Genomic DNA, 27,768 nt, shown 5'->3' on the forward strand with positions numbered 1-27,768 from the left:
CGGGCAGCCTGCACAATATTTTCCAGCCTGCCATCTTTCCCTTGCAGCAGACATGTTGCCCCAGTGGCTCAACGGGATACCCAGTGGCTGGCACAGGGCCAGGCACACAGAGCCCATGCTCCCAGCTCCACGTGACTGGGGGAGAGTGTGGGGAGGCCCTTCCCCACGGAACGCACAAGCAGCCCGTTAGTGCAGCATACAAGGGTCCCAAAACAGAGGTTTAGCATCAATCATGTTACATAACTCTCATTAACCCAATGCCATCAGTGGCACCAATTCACAATGAGCTGACTTCTGAAAAGTTTTGTTCTTTTAACAGCGTACATCTCTTTGAAGGCAGTACCTCAGAACCACAAGAGCGTGTGGAAGAACTGGCATAACTACTCACTTTCAACGTAATATTTTTCAGTAATGTATCTTCTAACACAGCCTGTAGCTTCCTGTTTATCTCTAAGGAGAGCTCCAATGTGAGACCACTATCTGCGGGATGAGATGTATACAGAGATGCCATAATCCCACCCCGTCTACTCAAGTGTACTTTGTTGAAGTCAGAGGCCTCTGATGATAGTGTTCCAGCTTCTTCCCGCAAAATGTAACTCTGAATAATTCTGGGGGGAGGAAATTAAAAACATGGCATTACAAGGCAGTGAAAAGTCAGACATTGAAGTAACTTCAGATCCCTAACATAAGACTATAATTTTATTTTCAAGCAGTACTGTGTTACTGAAAAGGCAGTAAAAATCAACTCCTGCAATTTCTAGGTTAGAGGAAAACCTGGCATACCAGAAGTGCTGTAGGAGATGCTGGCAAGCTGAGTCACCACAGTGTGCAAGGTTTACATATTAACAATTATTTTGAGAAAGTAATATTGCTACTGGAGCAAGAAAGGTACTTAAAAAAAATGCCTCTACTTTTCTTTGCTGAAAGACTCCCGACAGAGAATCTTAAGCTTCCTACAGATGAAACAAAAATTACAAAGTCTTTGCTCAATAGTCTTCACAAGCTGTTTTCATGTTCTGTGAGACAGTATCAGATGGACACAGATGTATACACTCATTAAGCAAGAGCTATACTTAACAGACAACTGTATTTTCCAGGGGAAGGTATATGGCACGACTTCTTCCCCTCCTAACTGAAGTTCCAGACATCATCATGCAAGATGAGATTTCCATGTAAGCGGAACCTTCCCTGCTCACACATTAAATGCTGACCATCTCTGGCTCAGGTACATTGTTTGTCTGACAAGCATGCCAAACTACCATCTGGAATTCTGTAGATTCTCCTTCCAAAACAAATACTTACAATCAGCCCTCTTTTAAGCACATGAAGAGAATGGAGTGTTCTGTTAGCCAGTGGCAGCAGTCCACCTCAAATCAGCCACCTGGTGACCATTTTGCTATGAAAAACACACTTGCACCAATCTACTTCTCCTGAAAATTTTTAGTAATAAACAACTCTGCAATTATTGTAATTGCTGGGGAAGATAAGGAAATAAAAAAACTCCAAGACCGACCATAACTTTGAGATCTATTGTCACTGCGGTATTTTTGTTTTAAATATTTTCATTTAGACCATTACTTGTCTTACGTAAAATGCAGAATACTGGTCTTGTGCACCCGCTCCACACTGAAAATCAGTACAAACAGAACTCAGAACCTACTTTGTTTTTTTCCTGATTTCCTCCACCAGTTGTTTAATGTGATCCTCCATAAACTCCATCTTTTCATTTTTTCGAGCATGTGCCTTCTGTAGCCTTAGTATTCTTTCAACCAAGACAGACTTGTCGACCTCTGGAAAGCTATCCACAGCAACAGAAGATCCAGTATTCTCAGGTGACCGATCCTCATTGCTGCTGCGCGCATTAAGGGACCCTGCCAACATATCCATATTTGTAAAAGCTCTTTTTGCTTTTATACCAGGTAAAATGTCTCCGCTAACACAGTGCATGCATTCATTACATTTCAGTAGCTTAGGATATTTTCTTCAGAGCGTCAGTTTCTCTTGTATGTTAGCAGGCTTTTATATAAATAATTTTATACCATTTGAATGACACATGGCGAGACAGCAGTGTAGTCCTCTAGCATAGTTCCTTGAGCCTAAGTGTGCTTGCTTCAGTAATGCTTATTCCTGCAGAAGGACCTTCACGTTCATTAATATTAATTTATACGAGACTGAGCTGATTTTAAACATACCTGTTTTGGAAGTCCACTAACATTACAACACATGAAAATGGTACAGACTGAAAAAAGCCCTATGTATAAACACTCCACAGCCCTGATCACTTAGAGCTGGAAGTATTTTCTTTTCTTTCTGTTCTTCTCAGTATTTATCTTTCTCATACAGTGAGATTACAGGACACTGATGGCACTAACCCAACTCAAAACCCGAAGATACCGAGGAAGGAAACAGATGTTTTCAGTGCTAAAGATAACCACTTCTAAACGGATAGAAAGTAATGAATTTTACACAAATACACTGATGCTTCTAAACATGCTAATTGATTTATCATTTACACAGTTGCAACTGTCAATAGTGCAATTAAACAATGTTGGAAGCCACGGCTCATTTCTGTTTTGCCTCTGGCAGCACTTAAGAGGGTCCTCTATAAAACTGAGTCTTCTGAACTACCTCCAAACAAAAAAAAGCAACAAAATAAAAGAGGTAGGCATTTAAAAAGAACCAAAATATATAAACATTATAAACATTAATCTCATAATATGAACAAGCATCTACAACTGCATTCAGCCCAGTGCATTTTGGTGCTGAAAGGCTATTTTGTCAGCCTTAACGGGAGGTTGCCCACACAGTGCATATGCACAAGCCACAGTAAGAGGAAGCCTCACAGCAGCACACCATGGCAACCTTTCTAAGATCGAAGGATTGTTTTGGCAGCCCTGCTATGTGCTATATTACCTGATGAACTGGAACGGCTCCCCATGCTGCTGACTTCTTTGTCGTAATTACCATTTTCCATCTGATCCAATTTCCTCCGTGCTAAAAGTATAACAAAATGATGGTTACCAACAGCAGATTAAAACCCAAAAATCATAGTGTTACAACACATACAAAACCCCTAATCCTCTCTGACCCGCACTGATTTAACATGGCTTGACCACTGGAAGATAACGGTAACAACTTAAACTCCAAAAATGAATAGCCCCCTCCTCTCCCTGCTCCCAGCCAAGAAATACCTGGATGTAATGTCCACCGTGATCCCTACACCCTGCAGCAGTTGCCAGTTGAAGGAGGTAATGTCATACATAGGATTAACTGGGAACAGTAAGACTTAAATTTGATTTTACTTTTGATTAAGACTGCAATGTAAATAACTACTGAATGACAGAATGGCAACTGTTCCAAGATCTCCAACTGTATCACCGCTGGGAGCTGTGTGTAGTATGTGTGCCAGAAGCACCACTCGTTCCATAGGGAAAGCGCACAGCCGTTCATGTATGCACAAAGAGAGACAGGGAACTTGTCTTGCACAATGCCAACAGGGCGCCTTCTTTCAAATACATTTCAGACCGATTTGATTACATTCTATTTGCATTCAGAGCACAGGCATTATTAGATGTTTAATGATTTCTATTTGCTGACAAGATTAGCCATCAGTCTCTCCATATCTAAAAAATGAGGCTCTCTGTTTAATATACTAAAAAATAACAGACACCAGCAATTCCTGATACAGTCAGCAACTAGGAAACTTCTGGCAGCTTTTGAATATACTCCTACACAGATTAGGATCCATATATACCTACAGTGTCACTTCAGCAGTCACGTATATGATAACAGACCAAGCTCTTTTGAAACAAATCTTTCATTTTATGTCTAAGCTCATTTCAAAAGTTGTATTTAAAACTGAAAATTGACGCTAAGTAAGGCCTGTTTCCTGTAACTGCAGCTTCCACAAGATCTAACTTGCTCACTCATGCTGTGTCTTCAGGGGCAGGGAGAGTTTGAAGGGCTACATTCAAACAGTGCACATACGCAGACAGGACCTCAGTCTCTACCAGACACTGTGAGGGGGCTTACAGATGGGGCTGACTCATGATATCGGAAAATAATTTCAACCTAGCTGAAGTTGTTTTGTGAGATCCTTCAGGTTTGCTGCATGCTTGCGCTTCTGGGTAGCCAGTTCATCTTTCAGTTCATCCACATGGGTCTTCAGTGCTGTCAATTCTTTCTGCTCTGAAGCTAGCTGAGCCTGTAGCGTCTCGACCTCTAGCTTTCGCTGATCTTCCTCCTTCTGTAACTTGGTGGCCTGAAATTGCAGTCTTATTTTCAGTCACATTGAAAAAAACTTCAGCCTAACAATAAAATATGCTCAACAGCCGTAACTTTTCCATAACTTAACTGCTAGTAAGTTAAAATCCCCGAGCTTTTAACCTAAGAATCATTCACATTTTACATTACGTTAAGACTAAATATTACCACTGCAAATGAGTATGCAGCACAATGCAATGCTGCAGTAAGACTCCTGAACTACCTCCAGAACATCTACATGATACAGCAGAGCCATACAGAGCTGTACAGTGCAGTCGTATTACCTTCCATGACACACTAAGTTTATTAAAAATTACATTTATCTCATAGTACAAACAGGATCTAAGAGACAGTTTACAGTAATAAATTTCACAGCCAAATTACAACCTTTTGATTGTTTCAATGACAGTTGCACAGAGGACAACTCTGTATTCCCAGAAAGGCAGGAAGAGCAAAACAGTAATACTCTCCCATTGCAGGGCAGTGTGCCTCAGAATTTCTTGCCCCTTAGAAATGTGACATGTTCACATCCCGCTGCTATTATCCTATCAAACTGGCAAACTCAATAAGAAACTGCAGTCAAGTAAGTAAAGACACAAGGTGGAATTAATGTGCCACATCTTTGTCGGTATCAAGACATCTTACTAGTGCAAAGGACACTATGCACACTACTCACCAGATCATCTTTACTCCGTTGAACACATTCCAGCTGATTCTGCAGCTCTCTTTCACTGTAAGAAAGCTTATCCAACTGGGTCTGTAAGGAATTGTTTTCAGACTGAAGCTGTGCATTCTTACTGGTTAATTTTTCAGTGAATATCAACAGCTCAGATTCTCTTTTCCGGCTACCTTCAATGTCCTTCTGAAGATCAGCAACCAGAGAATTGAAACCATCTACTTCTTCCTTTAAAGCACTGATTTCTTGTTCATCTCTGTCAAAACAATTGTATCTTGTTAGGGATAACCTGAGATTACAGATATGAAATCTTACTGAAATAAAAGCATTCAGGACAGGACCAAACAGGCAGAGGAACAATTAATGACCCTGGGGCATCTGTTAGTCACTGGATCATTTTAAATGCCATGGGAGTTTGCAGATTCCATTTCATGACATGTTGCAGTGCTGAAGTGACAGATATCTGTACCCTAGAGAAGGACATGCAGCCATTAGCTTCTTCAAGGAAGACCATCTCTCTGTATTCAACTTCACGAGCTTCTGTATAAACAAAACCCTCAAAACCAGATCCCGTAGATAAGAGGAAGGTCTGCAAGCACAAAGGTTGTCGTTCTGTGAAAGGATTTATCTTTAAGAGACGCAGAAATACTCCAGGTTTTGAGCTTCTCCAGGACAGCAGTATGGTGACTTCTCAAACACCCTTATCTGCGCAGTGCAGCTCCAGTTCAAAGGACCTGTCTTACTCTACTATCCCTCCGTCCCCCAATTCTCCATAAAACAAGTTCTTGTTTCTACCGAAGCACTCACATTTGCAGACTTTTGATTTACCACTTGCAATCCATTTGAGTGAGAAGGCTGTATCTTCAGTTGTGATCAACATTCTAGAGAAAGTGATTCAAAGTAATTCCAAAACTAAATAGCTGTTTAAAAAGTTACAGACTAAAAATGTCCTCCTCTTATTTGCTCCTGCATTATTTCCTTAGTTCTTCCATCATAGGATTTTCTACACCCGTTTAAAACCTTACCTTCTGACACCTGCAGAAAACCCCAACTCTCTCACTGAGAGCATATATATATTTGAATTTTAAAATAAAATTAAAGTTATACAAAGCAAGGGCACAGATCTCATTTAACTCCCTATCAGACAGTATAATTACCAGGTGGCTCAATTCACTTTAAATCAACAAACCTGTATCAACGTGTTTCTTCAAGCAGAGGTGAGGCTCAGGCAACCCAAATCATTAATAACTCTGAAAACTGTAATTTTGCAAAACTGAGTAACTGAATTCTACTAGAACGCTAAGTTATATGCTTCCAGCTACCAAAATGAGAAGTTCATGTGGTTAACAACAACAGAAGTTAGCTAGCATTGCATTACTAGAATATAACATCAAATATATAGCATCCTGCCTTTACAGACTTTTTTAGGGTAATTCCACTTTTCAGAAGCCTTAAGACTGATTTTTTTCAGCCATTTACAATGCAAAATATCTCACTTATAGTTCCCATCTAAAAACCTACGCCACAAGGTTATGCTTGTATTTCACATTTCCAAATATGTTGTTTCATTATGACAGCAGAAATCTCTAGTCAATAGGGTTGAACCAGACAAAATTAGATATTCAGACTATCCTAAAAGACCGCTAGCCTTATCCTTAAAATACTCCAATGAAGGAGACCACGCAACACTGAAGGTAATCAGTATCCAGCTCAACCATAAAGTTCTTACCAGCATTCAACCTAAAATCATCTCTCCTGCAAAAATCCCTATTTTCATCCTTCTTCCAGTGAACAAGGATAGCCAAACATTCCCTTTATAATAGCTTTTTATATATTTAAGGACAACTCAATTCCAACTTTTCCCTAGACTAAAGAAACCTCCCTTCCTCTGTTCTTTCCTCATAAAGAAAACACAAAAGGTTGTGTGAATTAAGATGAAATTCCTTCCATTTGCTTCCAAGAAAATGAAAGGCAGTAAGTTTGTTTATTCTACACAACAATAGGAAAAAAGAGAGGTCAAGATTCCAGGATTTCCCTTTCATAGATAACGGGAATTTACTGGTTCAAGTTTTAAATCTCTGGTTGAGATTCCACAGCTTTATCAAACATTTTGAGGAGTACTGGAAACATGTTAAAGTAATTCTAAAAGAGAAATACAAGACAATATGAAACTTGATGTAGGGATAATAAGTGTTGTATGGGAAGGATACTTAATAAAAAATGTCTATCCAAATTGAATGGGAATGAGACACATATTTAAGCATGTCTCAATTACTGAGAGCAAAAGATAACTGGAAAAACACATTTGTAGTTTCACACTGCCATCACAGTCATTTTAACTCATTTGGCAAGATCCCAAGTGAAAAATAACTGTTATTGATCAAAGCGTAAGCTTCAGCTGTGTCTAACATATCGCAGTTTCCCTAGAAAGGCTGATGACATGGTGCCAATACAGCTGACCAGCACAGAGCAAATGGAAAATGCTTCATTCTTTAAACCCTGAGGAAGGCATGTAATCACCAAAACATTTTTCAATTTTAAGTAAGAACTGTTTACAAGCACAGAAGGGACATGTGGGTGGTTAATGGATCAGTGAAATGGATAGCATTTGTATATTCTAGTCCATATGCACCATATAGAAACATGACTATGCTCAGACACTTCTGAAGTGCTCACAAACCTAATTTTCTGAGATTATTTCCCTCACATTCTTAAATGAGCAAGCTTTGACACAGCAGAATTAATTCCAGTCCATTAGAAATACAACTGCTCCCTACCATCTGAATACAGCATGTCAGATATGTTGAATCCTTTTTGTTAAATGCTTTAACTCATCCTTCGCAATTTTGAAGCAATCTGTCTTTCCAGTTTAGTTGCTTTTCCCCAATCTTTCAATAAAATAAGCACTGGACAGACACCTAGAAGATGTAATTTCCTATAAAGCATGCCAGAAAGCAAGCACTTCCTATTCTAATAATGAAAGACATTGAATTACATTTATCAGCCTCAATCCCCTTGTTTTATAAGTAGCCACCAAGGTTATCTCCAGTACTAACAATATTGATTTAGATTAGAAACACATTTAAGTTAGGACAGGGTTTCTTCAAATTACAATACATTTTAAAGCATCAATAATTTCAATAAAGAAAAATTTTCCACATGCCAGCTAATCTTTTAAATCATTCCTCAAAGTGCACAGCTGTACCTCTGATGTTGATCCTGCAGACAATCTACAGTTTTGACTCTGTCCAGCAAATTCTGAATTTCAGTTTTCTGTCTATTAATGATTTCTTTATACTTGGATAATTCATCTTCTGTTCTTAAACGCTCATCCTCTAGACACTTCACCTAAATAGAAAAAGAAACAGAAACTATTAATCCTCCGAAACTTCAGAACTAAATTATTCTGATCAAATGTCTGGACCGTTGTACAAAGCTCCTGTGTTATTTTTGGCAGTTCCAAGTAGCTTAGGACAATATCCCAAGTATTTCAGATCAAATACAGTATGAAAAATAAACAGATAAAAAAAAGGAAAAAAAAATATCAACCAAGCGTGATTAATATTACTTTTGTCCAAAGACTTAAAAAGTTGCCAGTCTAATGGACCAGGATCCAAAGACATTATCTTTCCCCAGTTACCAGCTCAATCCCTTATTATGTCTTCCTCCCTTTTTCTAAGGTCCTATTGAGTTAAACCCTGCTCTGGATAGAGGGACTGGCATCCTAATCTATTAGACTGTTCAGAATTTACGGCTAACATATACTCCTTTACCAGAGATCACATGTATGAACCCTACAAAACTAGTTTCACAGGTAGAAAAAGTTTGGAAAATGAAAAATACTTCTAAAATTACTGAATTTACAAGATATTTACTAAAATGTTTCTCAACTTTTCAGTAAAGTGAGGTGCATACCATGAAACAAAACATCGTTGTACTATGGATCAACAGAAACTCCCTAAGAAAGGCTACCCAGAGTCAAGTTACTTATCCCTTCTAGTGTCACGCCAGCCAGCCTCTAATCACACTTCATATTCCGAAAGAAGTAAAAATACAATTAACAGATTGAATACAGTCTTGTTCCAAACCCCAACACCATGCCTTTAGCCTCCACTGCAATCCAACACAGCACACATTACCTTCGTTCTCAGTGTTCGAAGTTCATCCATGCCTTCTTTAAATGTTCTCTTCAAGTCTTCCAGTTCTTTTATTTTCGCATGATGAACCTTTTTAAAGAGTGAGAAGCTTTTTGAGAAATCTAAATGGACAGTGGCATCCCCTGGGATGTCAAAAAACATCTAGGCCAATGCAGGCCATTGCAACAGCTGAGCAGGCTTAAGGCAGAACAGGTACCCTAGAGGTTTGTTTCACTTATTCAAAAAGCAAAGCCTAAAAGCTTCATTATTCTCAGAAGAACTGAGAACAAAAGTGAGATTATGCACTCTGGTTTTAGGTGTACAAATCTACACTGCAACAGCCCCTGGGGAAAGTTCCAGGCGAACTGACACTTGGTTAACTGAAGATGGCACAGGAGCTGTGAGCAGGTATTAAATCATTAGAGAATTTAGCTTTTGGGCTAGTGAATCTCTACACAGAACAGAGACTGCTCCCTGTCTCTCCTTGCCATGTAGCTTGGCAAAATACTTGTCAGAGAAAGGCCTGCCTATAGTCTGAATTTGTGCTCTAAATCACAGCAACTTCGTGTTTATAAATGAAAGAGCAGTTATTTCACTCTCATCATATCACACTTGTCCCATAACTTCGTTTTTAAAAACTGAATCCAAGGTAATAGCTAAAAACATCCTCCAAAAAGCAGGGCTGGAGGCAGATACCTTGGATGTAGTACTAGGCACAAAGAAAAATGTTCGGCAAAAATTGTAAGCAGCTTAAAGTAAGATTCTCAAAATTGAAAACTCGTGGCATTCTTAACTATTAGGTTGCCAACTGTGTTGCCTCCACACACCATGCATTTACCTCTAGGTGATCAGACTTCTCCTGAATTTGTTTCTCTAGTTCTCCTTTAGTTACTCGGAGTTTTGCATCCAATTCATTTGATTTAATTTCTTCTGACTCCTAAAAGGAATTGAAGAAATGTAAACAGAGTTTTAGAGTTTTACATTCTCCTTTCTAGTTTTACGAGCATGCAGACAGCTTTTCACATAACTGAGTCTTTGCTGTAGGTACATATCTAATAATTCTGAACATGTCAAGAAAGACACACACACCCCGCATGCTAATAGACACGTTTTCCCTTTTATTTAACAATTTTCCAAATAAATAAATCAGTGACTAGTCATTTCAGTTTTGTAGCTCTCACAGGCTAATTCTTCCTTGCTACAGCTTAAGATAGAAAGGGAGGAAAAAGAAGACTCAGATGCTAAACACTAATTTCACCTCCTGAGAAAATGTGCCTACTTGATAGGTTTTTATCATTTCTTGACAGTTTTTCCTTATCTGGTCCGCTTCTTCTTTTGCTTCAGTTAATTTTGTCATTGCATCTTTGAGGCGTTCTTTGGTTTCCTACAAAGACAGTAATAAATAATGGGTTAAACCTATTTAGCCAACTTAATCTGGGAAAAAAACTTTTATGACTAGGAAAGTTTCCTATTTCAGTCTGGAAAGAATTATGAAAAAAAGAAATCAGCATTATTTTTCTTCTTGCTTCCATTCAACTGTTTATGCAATTTCGTTTGTACCAACAACGAAAGCACAACAAAAGGATTTCTTGGTTATGTGCCATGCTCATTTTCAGATGATAGATTTAACTCTATCACATAAAAACTAAAGTCGACAGTTAATTCACACAAAAAACACAAATAAAGTTGCTCACCAGATAAAACAGAATCCCCCCCAGACATCCTCCCCTCACATCCTTTCAACATTTCCATTTCAGTATCAGTATCTTCAGTATCTCTAAGAGCACTATTCTGACTTTTGCTGCAGGTATATTCAAATTAAACAAAGAACACTTCAGAACCAGATTTTAATACTATATATAAAGTAAATAGTATAGCAACTACATTCCTCTGACTACATTTTGATGTCATGATACCAGTACCACTTCACTAACCTTGTGTGAATCCACTTCTGTTTTCAATTTGTTCTGAGCCCATTTTACTTTAATAACATGAGAGTTGATTTCTTCTTTCAATTTTTCTATTTCTCTGTTGAGTCGAGTGGCTTCACCATCCTAAGAAGATTTCGTAACTTTTATTTTATGAATTTAGATCATCCAGTGCTTCTGCAACAAGACTGCTGTTCAAGTGTCAAATGCAGAAGGTTTATTCCTTAATGTCTGGATTTTGCAAAAGCTGAAACACCTGGATAATTTAAGAGTTTGGTGGAAATCTCTTACTGGCTTCTAAAAAAAGAATGACATTTTTTTTAATTGGATCTGAAAAATTCTGTTGCTTTATTACCAATTTTCAGCAGTACAAAAGAGAAAATACAGAGTGAAAACACAGAAAAACAACAAAAAAAGACTGCAATAGCTTAATGCCATTACAGCCTTTAACAAAATAAAAATACCAAACAAGCTAGAAATTCCCTTAAAATCTAGGCATCTGCAATTTAGTAAAAAAAAAAAAAAAAAAAAAAGTGCCTAATGTTTCACAAACTAGTATTCAAGGAACTATTAAAAGGAACTTCAAAAAGAGGACAATGAGAACTCAGTAACTTCTTCCCCTTCCCTTGGTGGAAAGAGATTTTCATAGCTACACAGCAAAACCAAACGAAAACAGGTTTCTTTCACCAAGTGCAAAACCAAACAAGGGATAAGGTTGTTCTGATAGTGCTTTTAATCATTCACTCAAGACATACAGCAATACTTAAGAGTACCTTAGTTTCAAAGAGCTGGTGCAATCTTCCTTTTTCCTGAGAAAGTTGTTTGATTTTATTAGTATGCTTTTCTATTTCTTTGTTTGCATCTCTCACTCTTCTCTCAAGTATCTCCTTTTCCTTTCGGAGGTCAAGTGCCTCCTTCTCCCCTCGGACGTACTTCATCACCATTGTTTCCTTTTCATGGCGTGCTTCTTCACATTTCTTGTTTGCCTTGAAAAATAATAAAATAGAATAAATCAATCTTGCATTTCATAATTAGATTTTATAAAACATTACTGGCTATTTTCAATATTGTAGTACAGTAGCATAACAAAGTAGGACTCAAAAAAGACTAACATTAGATCCCACTTAAGTAGTGGAATTAATCATGCTTTAACAGTAAATACATAGCTTTGCAGCTGAACATCTCAAATGAGGTATCAATACGTTAGTAATCTGGAATATAATTTGTTGTTTCAGAAGGAAAGAAGTGTATTTGCCAAGTTTTAGTAACAAAATCATTTCACAAATAAGCAGCACCAGTCATCTGTCTTCCCTCATCCACATGTCAACTGCACAATCATTATCCCATGACTTATTTTTACAGATCACCCTCATCCAGTGCCTACAAAGTCTGCTTAAAAAGATAAAAAAATAAAAATCATACACTGGGCTTTAGAATTCATACAACAGAGAAAATACTTGGCATTATATGACATTAAGAAGAAAAAAAAAATCATCTCAGTTCTCAGTTATACACAAGACAAAATAAGAGCTTTGTGCTGGAGTTGAGAAAAATATTAGGATTTGTAATAGCCTGTCTGAAAAAACCTGCTGCCAGCTTTTATCTCCTTTTGAATCAATATCAGCTTACAGGCAAGGAAAATGAGATTTCCTTGAGGGCTGAATTCCACACATAGAAACATTATCAGTGTTAACAGCTATTTAGCAATCAACTGATGCCAGCTACAAAAATACATAGATAAATGCATGGTAGTAGTTCCAGTTTTGGAAAATTTTGCCTTACCTAGTGATCTAACAACTGAGGCTTCATGCTTCCTACAAGAACTAAGTTTGTTCATAAGATATTCAGTAAACAACAGTATTTCCATAATACCTGTTCCATTCGGAAAGCCATCTCTTTATGCAACTGCTGAATAGCATTTTTGGCTGCTGCATCTTGAGTTAAAAGTTTGTCTTTACTAGCTTTCACTTCTTTATTAAGCTCTTCCATTCTTGCTTCCAACTAAAAGACAACATATGATATAATTATAGGAAAAATAAGACTTTGGTCATATTTTGTACAGGCAGGAACATTTCACACAAAATTAGATACTTCAACAGATTTTAACCTGTATTTTACACTTGTCAAGCTGCAACTATCCATATCAGCATCTAGATTTGCATTACAGTACAAGCACGAAAGATGTCAATTCTTATCATCAATGAGACTGAAGATGCATCAAATCAAGTATAACATGAGGCACAGGAACTTACCACACAAAAACTTAGACTGACAGCAAATGCTGAGGCGCCAGAGCAGTGCTGGCTATCCAGAGCTGCTTCACCTGCCACCCTTCTGTTGCTATCCCTGTGCCATATCCTCTACCATGCCAACAAAGCAGTCGTGTAGCAATACTGAAATGGACTAGAAATTAATTCACCGGAAAAATAACTCCAGAAATAAGAGGTGCTTAGTCATTGTGCTGGCACTTTTTTTAGCAGCCTAGTGAACCAAGTCAGAGACCTGATCCAGCTGAAGAATGATTACCAGTGTTCAACTGGAGCACTTCCCAGAGCGTGTTCACTGCACAGCCATGCAAGTCCAGGACAAGGAACAGCAACACTAGTGCGAGAGCAAGTGATGGCTACATAAGCTGTCACACTACCCAAAGGTTGTTCAAATTCTATCGTAATGACTATCCCTTTGTTCCACGGGAAAGCCAGTCACCAAGGTTATTTTGGTTGGGTTTTGTTTGGTTTGGGGTGTATGTGTAAAAAAGTACAAGATCTCAGAGTCAGGTTTTTTGTGCAATTCCAAAATGCTACATAAAAGGCAAGAACAACCTAAAATACTTCTGCTAACCACACAATGAATTGATCACAAACACACCCTGTTCAGCTTCGCAAATGAATCATTTCCCATAAAAAACCCCCAGGTTTTACACATACAAGCATGCATGCATACAGTTATGGGCACAGCTAAGCTTTCCTTTACTTGAAAGCTACCAGAAAACACTAAATCAGAAACTGTAACAATAAAGCACTTGCATCGCAAATGGAAAAACTCAAGTGTTTCACTGCAATGTATCTTGCCACTCAAGGTGCTATCCAACTACAATATAGAAGTATTACACTCCAAACCAGTATTTTCTGAAATCATTTGCAAGCATGTAATACCACAGAACTTACTTATCTGACCAGAAAGCAAAACAAATTCCCTCACAATTTTTCCCCCACACCCCCAGGATGGGATAAAGCAACTGCTGTGTGATACAGCACTGTATGAGTTCATGAAGCTATCACAGAAATGCACACAAGACAAAACAAGTAAGCTGCTCATTCTGACTTATTCAGGCATATGCAATTTTAATTTGTAACTTAAAAATAAGACTTTTCCATTCCATTTTCAATCACATCATGGATTTTCAAAGATTCTTTGATAATTAACCAAACAAACTTCTACATACGTGAATACATTTCTCTGGAACACTACAAGCCTGCCACACTGCAGAATAGATTTCTGTGCGATTGCAGAAATTGAGAGACCTGAGAACTAGGGCAGTATCACCAGTAGTCTGACAAACAGAAATTAGTATTTTAAATGCTATCTCTTGCCAGATTTCTAAGCTGTAATCTATCATCAGTTTATAAAGCTGGCCAAGCAACTGCAGGAACATCATTAGATAACTCTGTGTACAGGCAAGCAGCCATACGTGATGTGAACCTTTTCTTCCCACACTAAAATACCAATTCACACTCTATGTTCCTCTTTGGCCTGTCATGGTTTTAACAATTCACTGGGGAAATGCCTGTATATTGTAATGGACAATACCAAAATAATGTGCACAATGACAGTTAATATGCTCTACCCTTTACAGTTATTCCACATATTGTTAACATTTAACAACTGTAACTACACTCCCATCCACTTCTATTAGCAGATGAAACAGTTAACAGAAGATAAAGATTACAAATTAAGATCTTGATGTTTACATACAAGAAATAAATCATCCTATTAGGATAAAAGACTGAATGTGTCATTTCTTCATAAAATGGTCTAACAGGCCTTCCAACATACATTGTGTCCAGCAGGAAGCCAAGGTCCACAAAACCCACTTACCAGGACAACCCATGAAATGGTAACTCTCTTCACTTGAAGAGAGACTTCCAGATACAAAACCCTCAAGTGATGTGAATCTAGAAAGTCAGTTTATCTAAAGACACTAAATGTTTTTAGCCAATGAGTATTTCTTGGAAAAGCAGATTTAGACTCTTAAAAAGCTTAGGATATTAAGCACAGTCATTCCTTCCTTCTCCTCTACACTACCAAGGATGTCTTTATCAGTGGCAACGGTGACAACACATACAGGTGACATACTAACCAGCACTTCTTTTTGTTATCTGTACCTGTTTAATAATGCTGAGGTGCTGCTTTTCTGTTTCTGTTCGTTTTTTCAACTCATCTTTTAAGTTGTCCTTCTCTGAGCAAATTTCCAAAATCAGTTCCTGATGTTTTTTATTTTCTTTAATCAATCTGTAAAAAAAAAAAAAAAAAAGAAAAAAAAAGAATGAAAAGCAAAGTACATCAGTACGGGGGTTGGGGGGTTGGTTGGTTTTAATTTTGAGATATATGGGGTTTGCTCTTTGATCTGATAATATTATTGGGAGTTACAGCCAGAAACACTAATGAAATCTACAAAAGCCTTACAAAAGAATTCTCTTGTACATGTGAAACTTAATGCCTGACCAGTAAGCAGCATATTCCTTGTGAGAAAATTGTGAGAAAGTGTTTTGGGGTTGTTACGGTCCATGATGACATGAGTCATTTGGTACCTCTATGCAACTACAGAACTGTAAATGTTAATAATTTTAAAGAATTTGTAAGACAGTAACTTCAAGTCATGATAGTTCCACTAGTCAAATATCTGAACACACACAGATGTATTCATTTCATGGATTGCTCAGTGTAGCCCTTGAAGTTCACAACCTGGTAAGAAATGGAACCCTGATTTAAGTCCTGAGTGGGTACATAACTACAACAACGTCCACGCTCACAATCCTTAGGAAGTTAAATTTTTTAGCAATAGTTTGTTCTTTCACAGCTCAGCTGTTTGAAGCTGACATGTATTTAGTTCGACCTTCCAACACTGCAATAGAAGATAGTTATACATAAAACTCAGAAGTTACATTGTCGGTATTGCTGTATAAACAAGAGTCTCAAATGTATTTAGATGTTTGAAGATACAGTTAGATGGTGGATATTCTAGACCACTATTTGCATGAATTTGTGGGAGGCTTGCAATTACCTGAACAAGATATTTAAATATCCCTTTACACATACACTATCATTTTTAGTTCCCCTTCTTTGAAAAAAAAAATACTCTAAAAAAACCTAGTTTCCTAAATTACGATGAATTAAAAAACATCAGCGAAAGAGTGCTTAGCACTTCCGATATGTTTTCTAATCTATTGAAGAATATTCTGGGATTACAAATGAAATTCCTAATTCACACAGTTGCTGCTCACCTAGATTAGATCTGATCACAGGAGATAACTGCGCTATTTTCAGAGCAATGTTACAAGAAATTCTGCTGATTATAAACTAAGGGACAAAAATCAACCCAACTCAGAATGCCCTTTGGACTAAACATAAAATGTTCCACAGCAGTTTTACACTCTTGAGGTGAGTCTCCAAGAGTCAAAGGGGTGCAGCTGGGAAAAAGAAAAAAAAAAAGAAAGAAAATAAAGAGAGACACACAAAAGACGTGTTGTATATGGTCTGGCTGAGCCCTGTAGCAGCCCTCAGAGTGCTGTGTTTGTATTCGTAGCTAGAAAGGGGGTGATAACACACCAGTGATGCTCATACAGCATCAAGGCTGTGTCTCCACCCCCACACCTTCACCCTAGTAAGCTGGGGGTGGGAAAGATCTTGGCAGGGGATATAGCCAGGACAGCTGACCCAAAGATACCAATGGGATATTCCATACCATATGATGTCTACTCAGATATAAAAGCTAAGAGAAAGTAGGAGGAAGGAGGGGCATTTGTTATTTACAATATTTGTCTTTCAGAGCAACTGCTACACATACTGAAGCCCTGCTTCCAGCAAAGTGGCTGAGTATCACCTGCTGATGGGAAGTAGAGAATACATCTTTAGTTTTCCTTCACTTCCATGCATATGACTTTTACTATTGCCTCATTAAACTGCCTTTATCTTGACCCACAAGTTAGGGTTTTTTTCCATCTTATTTTCTCCCCCCGCCCCCCCCCCCCCCCCCCCCCCCCAATTCTGCCGAGGAGGGGAGTGACAGAACGACTTGGTGGGCACCGGGCATCCAGCCGAGGCCAAACCACTGCAGGTTTATATAAAAAACTTTCTGTACATATACATAATACAGACATGTATCTATATAAACATTTGTCTCTAAGAAAGTAATTGATCCATAGCCAAAAACACTGACCTGCCTTTGAGTTTACTGTAAGTAAAACCCAAATAACTCATGAACTTAGCATCTCCTGGAATTACAACCATCTACACACCCACCACTGCAGATTCCCACTCCTCCTCCTCCTCCTCCATAATTACTGAATGTCTAACTATGCATTCTCAAGCTTTCCTGCCATCAACTGGCTTTCCTCACATTTATCATTTCTGTCAGAGGTCAACTGGTGAGGTGCAAGAGAACACTTTATCTATTGGGCATCTCTCCCTTTGCCTGTTTTCATTCCCTTTGACGTCCTCCCATACCATGGTATCAGAGTGCCTTATATGAAGAGTAGGACACTAATTTCTACTTTGCAAGCAGGAATAAATTTGAATTTAGAGGCTACATTTTGTTAGCAAAAAACATTCCTAAAGGAGTAACAGAATACAAAATGCCAAGTGGTGAATCAAGAAATCAAGCAATGAACTGGTTTTTGATGAATATAAATATTCTTCACGTAGTAAACTGGCTGGTGGAACTATTAAGCCCAGTTTATTACAGCAAAGTCTATAAGCCACGCATTTCAAAAGCCCTCCTATAAAATGTGGTAAGACAGTAGTTTATATATGACATTTCCAGCTCGAAGAATAGCTCTCAACTAATTAGAAGCTTTACTGGATTATTACTGGAGACAATACTACTCAAAAAAGAAACAAACAATTTCAAACTCATAAATGAAACACACACTGCAGGAGTTAGTATAATGACAAAGATTCATTTCTGCAATGACATATATGGACTGAATGAACCTTGGACTATTTTTACATCACCGTTACTTTTACAGTATTTAAGTAATTCTAGACACTGGCAGGCTACTCAACTGAACAGTTGGCTATTCAGTTCCTGCTCAGTTCCACAAGAATTCAGAGACCTAAGCACACATTTTTATTTACAAGTACATACAAGTAAAAAAAAAAATCCTCACTTAAGACAGCATAACTAAAAAAGCTTATTAACTGTCCTTATAACTCACAAGAGATTTTTTCCTACCAAAATGTTGTATGCAGTTGTACACAACATCCACCCAAATTTGTTCAGTACACACCTCCAATCGTGATGAGCAAACTCAAATACTCACTTTTTTATAGTTTGTTCTTGCTCCAGGTACTTATCTTGCACACATTTTTCAAACACAGCCAAGGCATGTTCACCCTTTTGCACACCATTTGGGAACTTCCGTTCCTTTGAAAAATCTGTAGATAAGAGTTCTGACTCTATTTCCTTTAGCAAATCCTCCTGTGAGGAATTCTGATGTATTGTGGAAATAAGCTTCTTTGTGCAGTCTGTGTCATAAGGGCTTTCTGAATAGATTTTATCACTTGGCTTTTTCACAAAGTCAGACTCCTCCCTTAGCTCTTGTAGTATTTCCATTAATGATTGTTCTGTCTGATTAGGTTTTGGATCTTTTCGTTCCAATTCTTCACTAGATAAATGTTCTGGTTTTGTGCAGCCTTCTATCTTTCTTTCAGAGCAGGTATTGGCACCACAGTCTGCCCCTCCACGCTGCTGCTCCTCTCTTTCTGACAGGGTCCCATTGCTGCTTATGCCAAAAGCTGTTAAATCCTGGTCCAAGGGCAACAACCTCGATTCCCCTTCCAAGACATCAGCACCATCTCCAGTATAACTGATGTTTGAGCAGTCCTTCACTCCAGAAGCATTATCAGACTTCTCATTATCTGGGGACCTGGAAGAGGCATTGTCCAACCGATTGACTGGCTCCAGCGTGCTTTGCATTTCTGGTAAATATCCCTCCATCATTTTCCTTTGGAAATCTAGAAGTAAAATCCACATTACACAACATATTATACACAAAATCAAAATGAAAACAGATTAAGATAAGGGAAGAAAGGCTACTGGAAAGTAAAATTCATAGGGGAAAAATATTTAGATACGCAAGTGTTATGCAGAGTTTGTTGACCTTCCAGCCTGACTTCTAAGTGAATGCTCCAACACAAGTTTTTCTGAAGAAGGTGAGAGATCAAGGATAGCAAACAGGAAGTAGTGGGACAATAAATGCCAAGACAGTAAAAAAGCAGAGCTTTTTAGAATTAATAATTCTATCAAATGCACAAAAATTTCAAGTAATCAACTCTGAAAAACACTTCAGACTTAAAAAAAACAAAACCTAGAGCCTTACAGCTTTCATTTTCCTATATGTGGTTTAAAAGCAACAATATGACCATTCTGTAACAGGTCTTGACTTACTCCTTTTTACAACATAGGACAACTCCTTCATCCAACCAAAATACTCAACAACTTTACTGTCACATCCTCACTCACCACCCACACAGCAAAATGTATCTGTATCCAGTAACCTAAAGGAAGGGGCTGGGGGAGGATGGGGGTGAGATTCTCTTTTCCCATCTGCTTTCAAGCAGCCAAAATCCCCTGTTGGAAGAGCACAGATGGTCTGTGGCAGATCTGCTCTCTCAAAAAATACCTTGCAGAGCAAACATTTGAGGAGTTGAAAAGCTACGCAGAAAGTATTCTAGTAGAAGGACACCATATTGAGATCCAAATAGCCAGAACACTTATGGAAGAGCCTGGGTATAATGCTGTACCTTCTTTTTCAGTAATCCCAGATGGTCAGGTGTCTGGAAAGACTGCTGGCATTTTTAGCAAGCACAAGAAGCTCTTACACCATTTCCGTTAGGAGAAATTCATTACAGCATTCATAACTTTTAGATGCAACCCTAGCCTCCAATACAGGATAAATTAGACTATTTAAAAACAAGGCAAACTTTTCATTTATAAATTCCAACTCTGCTATTCCATCAACTATCTCAAGGGAAGCAGTAACCTTACCATCTTGCAACATCAAGCTTGTTTTCATACTTGCTTTCTCATTTGTTTAGCTTTCTCTTACACAGTCACACAAAGTCATTCAACTACATGGCCCAAGCTCTGCGCACTGACTCAGTCTGAAAGCAAACCCTTTGCGCCACTTGGCTACACTCCTCCAGAGTCCTGCCTTATTAACCAACAGTTAGTACTGAGGCTCACATTGCTAAAACAGAGGAATACATGAATCCCATTAGGCCTGTGACTAATTGCTACCACTATCACCTTTCACTGTTAAGTATAAAAATATGATTAGAAGAAAGAGCCGCAGCCTCATCCCAGCTGTTTCTACCAGAAATTACCATCAAAGAAAAACCTGCTGCTAGTACCTGAAACCAACAGTTGGGCTACAATTGCCAGTTAATCAAAAGAGTAAAGCATAAAGAAAACTGCATAAGGCTGAAAGTATGAAAGGGAACATGCCATGACTGGATAACAGTCACAAATCATCAAATGACAATTACACATTTTTAAGTTACAAGCAAACCACTTTTCCTTTTTTGTTCTGAAGCAAAAATCTCAACGCTGCAGCCCCTAAATGAGTTCAAATCAATAGGAACCAGAAAGCACATGGTAAGGAAAGCTACAAATGAGAACATAGATGGTGAATGTAAGAAGTTATAAGAGACTCACCATTTTACAAACAGTTCTTCTCTGATATTAATAGAAACTCTGATTCCCCTTTGCTTCAAAGGATTTATGCTTAGGTTAACAGTGGAGCCAACAAATCTGCACTTGGTTTGTGCAGCCAAAACAATTGCTCGTTTGGTTCCTATCTACTTTTTGAGAACTTATGCTACTATGAGAGTTCAAAATGTACTATTGCTATTCTAAAATAAAGCAAACAAAAGAAATAACCCCCACTGACTATCTCAAGCTGTAAGCAAAGAGAATGAACATAACAAGAAAAAGCATTCAGTTTGATAGCAGAACAACACACTAGTTCCTACTTAATCAAAAAGCTTTTAAAAACACTGTTATTTTGAGGATGGTGCGTTTAATACAGTCAACAGCCATAAGATAATTTGCAAATGATGCAGCTAAGAGGAAAGAAGAAATACACCTTCTACTGTCTGTTCCCTCTTGTCATAGGTAGCTTAAAATCCACACAGTAAGCTGTAGAAAGAGGCTGTATTAGTACAAAGCTGAGGTACATTTTTTTCTTCTCTACCAAGTGCTTGCTGACACTTTCTTTGGGATGATCAGAGCAGGGGTTTGGCTCATTTTAAACCTTTTCTGAAGTACCTCCTAAAGTGTTCCAAAACCCCCAAAATGTGCAGGGTTTTTTATGTATTACTGCCTCAAAGCTGCTCATCATCGCCCAGCTGCTGTAGTTCACCACTCCCACAAGAAAAGAAGTAGTAAGGCCAGATACGTGAACTTCCATGTTGGTTACTATACCCAAAATCTCCAGTCCAGTCAGCAAACTGGATAGAACTTCTCTTCATATGAAAGCAACAGGGGAAAAAGTACAGCTCTGTTAAGACAGTACCTTGGGAAGGATACTAAGTTTTCATCTTACTGTGTTACTTCCTTTTGTAAATAGTACTGTGAAATAGTATTAGAGAGAAAAATTAATCTACGTGGAAGCAGAACTACAATTATTTGCATAATTCAATTAGTAGCAGAGCAATAAAATGCCACCAACTCCATATCCAGAATATCTTACACTTAATCATTACTGAAGTGTAGGTTTTGTATCAAATGCATAGGGAATTTGCATAGTGACTATACAAATCAATTAAAGCATGAACAGTAAATTATGATGATTCAGTGTTCCCTACAGACCTACCCTAATTTTCTATGGTACTTAGAATATAATTTACCACATTAAGTACCTATTATTTCCAACTCCAATACACTGGATTTTAGATCCATCTGCCCAATCTATCTGAATCTGTTCATGACCTATGCAGATATTTTATTTCCCCTATTGCCACTGGATAGTACTAGTTTTCATGTTCTAATTACTTTTAAACAGAGATAAAACTTTACAATTCATCATAGGATCACAGTTTATTTTCACACCAGAAATATCCAAAGAAATAATGTGGAGCAATCGTCAATGCAAGTTCACCTTGATATTCAAATGTCTCCTGAACAACCAAAGTTTGTTGTGCCTACCTCAGGCAACTGAATATAGCAGATACCTCCTTTGTAGGGCCAGAGACAAAACCCAGTAGTAACGACACTGAAGAAAAGGCTCCTGCTTTGTAAGCAAATGTTTTGTGTGAAAGCAGCTTAAAACAAACAACATTGTCAGCCGAGTAGTAGCCAGCTGAAATGAAACATGCTACTACTTGTTTCACATCAAAAACAAATACAGCAGCCCCAGATAATATTTGGACACCAGATACATAGTTGATAGCAGCTCCATCTCTTTCCAGGTTTACTATCCATCTTCTATTATCCCACCCATCCTTACAAGTGACTCTTCCAAAAATCAGGGAATTACTAAGGTTATGGTGTCACACTGTCACTGCATTAAGAAAACAAAATAGTGTCTTTTATGATATCTTCAGCAGTGTCAAAAACAATCAAAAAAGGCAAATCCTGACTCAAGCAGATGAATCAGGTTTTATCTAATGACAGGTTGCTTATGCATCAGAAAACATACAGTATGTTGAGAGACAGCAGAGTGCCAGGTGAGCAGTTCTTGTACTGTTTTGCTAAGCTTCTACCTTCAACCATTTGCTCTGCTCCTTCCTCAGGGTTATTCATCATCTAAACTGGATGGCCAGTATCTTCCTCAGTCATGGTTGTCTTGTCTCCTCTGCTGCCTACGCCACAGGAGAATGTAAGCACTACTAAGTCAATTTAAAAGGCCCAGAGTAGGAACTTCTCAAATTAGCATTTTGAGATTAGCCCAGCCCAAGCTTGCCTGCCCACATACCATGAATAACCATCCATCCTGTGAAACTGCCACACATCTAGTGTAGCACATGAAAGCTTTCTGTCACTGGCTTACAACATTTTCTGCTGCTGTGACAGGACCCTTAGCACTCACACAACTAGTTTGACAAATCCTCCTCCTCTCGTTTTACAGCTCACAATTAGTTTGACACTCTTAACACACCTTCCCTGTGTTCCTGCCCCTATTCTAAAGCTAAGGAGACAGCTGCCTGCATTTCCCCACAATGCAGTAATACACAGCAAAGCAAGTGGAAACCCATCAATTCAAAACCTGGTGATGTGAGTGGCAGAGAATGAGGAACATGAACAGAGCTCAGACCAGCTTCCTTGACAGCAATAATGGGCCCATGGGCCCCACTTGCACAAGCAAACAAAACGCCTCTCTGCATTATATACATGAGAACACAGGCAAGTTGTACCCTTCAAAACCAAAACTTTGCCTTCCTTTCTTTTTTTTCTTGTTATCAGACACATTTTTTCCTCATCATAGACGTGTTCTTTGAAGAAACGAAGAACATACATACTTTCCCTCATTACCTTGTGGTATTCACAAAAATTAGGTTTAAATCCGCATCAGTGCATATGATGTTCATTTTAAGTATTACATTAGTACTTGGAGAAGTAGCTAAGCTGCAGCCACAGGACACACAACATTAAAGGCTAGTACTGGCAAGGGTTGCAACCATTTCTCATACTACTGTAACTGAGATGTGCTCATCTGCTAAATTGCTGATAGCACAACTGACTGAAATCAAAAGCTGGGCGCAGAGAGCCTGCCAATACAACGAGCAGACAGCACACCAACTTTACAGGGCACAAACGACTCCCAGGTATGTAAGGGAAAGCAAGGACTCAGGAAACAGTATTTTATTTTTAATTCACTTTGTTACACAATAGAAACATCCCCTATTAACTGTTAATCAAATGATAAAAGTAAGAACCAATGTGACAATCACTCATTTAAGCTCTTCAGTGAAGTATATTCAACGTAAGTGTTGATTATCTAGGGGGAATATCAAAAACCTTGATATATGGTCCTGTAACATGCCAAAAAGACAAAAAACTTATTTCTTCTAGCTACCTTCAGTAGCAGTCATCCTGTTTGTTCAGCCCTGACCTCAGGAGCTATTCATAGATACGAAGTTACAAACATATAGAAAACCTTCCAGAATCACAGCACACAAAGGTAAAATTTGTAGATGAATAAAATTTACATGCTACTGGAATTTATTTGGGTATTTCCATCTACATTCTATTGTCCACAAATAATCTATCTCAAAGCCTAACATTACTTTTAAATTAAGTCAAATAATGTTTACTACTTAGCTATTTTAACAGTATAGACCTGCTCTGCAAACTACCAGTATGTAAGACAAAGGTCTTAACTTGTTCTACCAAACCAATCTGCTAAGTGGACAAGTCAAGGAACTTTTTGTATGCAAGATTTGATCTCAGTCTTGTAAGCTGAGCATGTACTATGCCACATCATGTTAGCTGGATTTCTGGAATAAAAAGCTCTAATAATGGTACTGTGTCATTGCTATGAAAATTGTCATGACTATGTACTTGTTTATAGTTTCATTTTTACAGTGAAGTGAAAACAGAATTTCCAAAAGTGCCATTGATGGCATGTCTGATCACTAATTTGACTGTTTATTAATCCAAGATTTATAAAGCTATATAACAGTGTAAGAAAGTACGTGACCAGACATTATTATTTAGTTCCTGGACTAAAACCATAGTAATTACCTGCAGAAATAAGGAAACCATTTACCAGCTAGGAGACACATGCCACTAATTTTAAAAGCTCCTCCAATTCAAGTTCTGATTTTAATACAACTATATTCTCATAAATAAGGTTATGAGAATTAATTTTCAGATGTGATAATAAAGTAAGTTTAATTATTCTTGTCTTAGCATCACTCTTCCAAGTATACTGTTAAACATGACATGAAACACACAGGTGTCTGAACAGAAGCCAGCAATGGACAGCTTCCTACAGGTATAATCCAGAAACACGATTACAAATAAAAAAGCAATACCTACACTGAACCACCATACTAGCTCCTTATTCACCTTCACCGGAAGAATGCTTTGTCTGAAAATTTAAGAACTCTGTTCTTCTGTATTAGCAGACAGCTAGGACCTATCATTTTAACATCAAAATTTCAGCCCTTTCTCCCTCCCTCTTCTTCCCACTTTTTGTGCCCATTGAAAGAAAATGCTGCAATAAAGGTGGAAGATGGGGGGGGGGGGGGGGGGGGGAAGGAGTGTCAAAAGTTAATTCCTTTTTATTCCTTTCCACACATGCTTTAACAGTAAATTTTCACTTCAGAGTCCATTCACCGGCAAAGAAAAAAGCACCTCTTAACAGTCAGCCCTCCTCTTTCCTCTGCTGAAAAGTATATACGTACAAACACTCTTACTTTTTACAAAAGCTGTTGACACCCTCAACCCTTGGCTGTCCATCAGGTTATCCACTATACCAGTTGAAAATCTTCCCCTGTATTCCAGTACTGCTAATTCCCAGCCACTAGAAGCTAATTCATGATGAAAGCAATTCCCTGTACACTACCTACTGTCTGCACAGATCTAATTAGGAACACAACCCCTCCCAGCTACAGCCTGCTAGTCTGTTATTACAGGCACGCACTGAAAATCTGGTACATTTTAATTCAATATTACGCCATTTCAAACTGCCTGTCTTTTCAATCTTCTTACGGAGCACAAACATGATTCTTTTAAATCCCTGACTACAAAGGACTTTCCTAAGCAGATACGCTAGCATTTGATTTCATAAAATAGATAGCCTGGCCCAAGCTATCATCACTGATGTTGTAAATGGTCAAGGAGGAGAAAATATTTTTTGAAACTGGCTGAAACAAAGATAACATCCGAAGAAGCATATTAAATGACAACTATTTATTTTGTTGTAGCATTTACTGAGGTGTGGCTGTCTAGAAGACTCGACCAACAACAAGGGGAAAAAATTAGAATGTGTGCACCTTGTCACCTAGAAACTTATCACAGTGGGGCTCCTCTACAATAAACAGATTAAAGAATGACAGAAGTGCATGCCTGGCATGGTTCTGTAAGCAAACAGACCGACTATCAAGGTCCTGAGAAACAAAAATCACAGCTGTAACAGAAAAAATATATTTAAGCTACAAAGCTTAAACATACTGTGGGAAAAGGGGCAAAAAAGTGAAGGAGGGACTAATGTAATCCGTCAAAGGTGTGTGCATACACAAAAAACTTGTTCAAACCAGCGTGGATTTCGAAATAAAGTGAAGAGCATTGAGACAAGAAGTTACTACAGTAAACGCAGTTCACTGGACACCAGACACATTCAACCACACATTACATAATACAATGGCCAGTAGCAGTCAATTATGTCAGCTTTTAGCCAGAAAGGGTTTTGCATCATCTTTTGGTAGATGTTTTTTGTTCCTAGCTGTGCTCCTCTTAGCACCTTGTAGCAGAACCACTGATGAAGAGGGAACCATCTATTCTCCAAACAAGTATACGTCCAATCCACAAAACAGCAAAACCACATAGTTCTCACATCAGCTAAGATCACGTATGCTCTTCACCTCTGGATATGTAAAAAGCATTCAGATAGGTTTTATCAGATATTTAAACAAGCTCATTTTTAAATAGAAGTACAACGTAAATTTACAAAGCTATCCTCTTTCCCCTTCCATTTCGTATCTGTCACAGCAGAGTACTCAAATGTTCTTTAAGTAATAGACTAAAGTCTCAAAATGACCAGAAGCTGCAATACAGATATGATGCATTTCAGAGAGTAGGTGGAGGACAAAGAAATGAGTGATGAAGTGCTCCATGGCTCATGGGCAGATGACCCCAACAGTCAGCAGGGTCCTAAGTACCAAGCAGCTAAGTGACAGAAAAATCTGGTGACACCAACACAAGCAGCTCGAGTTAGGAGAAGTCCCTACCACTCTTATATGGATGTCACTTCAGCACTCATGTAGTTGTGTTGCTACTGCAGTTTGTGCTGTAGATTTGCTAGGGAAACACTGTATACCTCTAAACAAAGTCCACCTGTGATTACAGGAAAAAGCCTACATAGAAACCAAGGCCCTTCAAATCGCTTCAGTGCAATTCTCTTTACATTGTAATTTAAGATCCTTATTTCCTGGTTCTTTCTCAAACTGCAGTGGATAAATAACTCACACAATTGCTGCTGTTAATCTTTATTTTGCTTTCCAAGATGGCACCTTCTCAAGATAAGCTCCACTGGAAATTCACGATAAAAATCTAAGCAAACACCCTTAAGCAGTAGTCTCTTCAAATGTTCTGAAACACTCACTAAGCTGCCATATCTGTTCTAGTTTCTGAACTATGCAATTCAGGTTTAGTGCGCAGCTTGCCCTGTCAGTTACCGGGAGAAGAGATAATGCCTGTCCTACGGACAGCTTCTTATGAAGATAGCTAGAAAAGGGGTTTGCTCTTAACACCCTCAGCCTGCCCAGTGAAAGCAAATCACTCCCTTTTTCCCCTAGCACTAGACCAGAAGCCTTGGGC

General features: G+C 38.3%; 1 protein-coding gene across 12 annotated transcripts in view; it reads right to left on the reverse strand.

Moving 5' to 3' along the window:
- Nucleotides 1–27,768, reverse strand: part of CCDC186 (coiled-coil domain containing 186) — a 59,232-nt gene that overhangs the window by 24,321 nt on the left and 7,143 nt on the right. For 11 of the 12 annotated variants that reach the window (XM_080403354.1, XM_080403363.1, XM_080403353.1 and 8 more), the window contains 14 exons: nt 18,545–19,238; nt 15,389–15,515; nt 12,876–13,004; nt 11,777–11,989; nt 11,010–11,129; nt 10,334–10,459; nt 9,914–10,012; nt 9,079–9,165; nt 8,145–8,287; nt 4,940–5,195; nt 4,072–4,261; nt 2,914–2,994; nt 1,661–1,871; nt 389–608 (listed from right to left, as the gene is read on the reverse strand). In XM_080403354.1, coding sequence (XP_080259480.1) covers nt 389–608; nt 1,661–1,871; nt 2,914–2,994; nt 4,072–4,261; nt 4,940–5,195; nt 8,145–8,287; nt 9,079–9,165; nt 9,914–10,012; nt 10,334–10,459; nt 11,010–11,129; nt 11,777–11,989; nt 12,876–13,004; nt 15,389–15,515; nt 18,545–19,224 — 2,682 coding nt within the window. In that variant the 5' untranslated portion in view covers nt 19,225–19,238. The remainder of the gene's footprint in view (nt 1–388; nt 609–1,660; nt 1,872–2,913; nt 2,995–4,071; nt 4,262–4,939; nt 5,196–8,144; nt 8,288–9,078; nt 9,166–9,913; nt 10,013–10,333; nt 10,460–11,009; nt 11,130–11,776; nt 11,990–12,875; nt 13,005–15,388; nt 15,516–18,544; nt 19,239–27,768) is intronic. The other variant, XM_080403355.1, reaches the window with a different exon arrangement.

The sequence above is a fragment of the Falco punctatus genome (assembly GCF_963210335.1).
Source record: "Falco punctatus genome assembly, chromosome: 9".
Lineage (NCBI taxonomy): Eukaryota > Metazoa > Chordata > Aves > Falconiformes > Falconidae > Falco > Falco punctatus.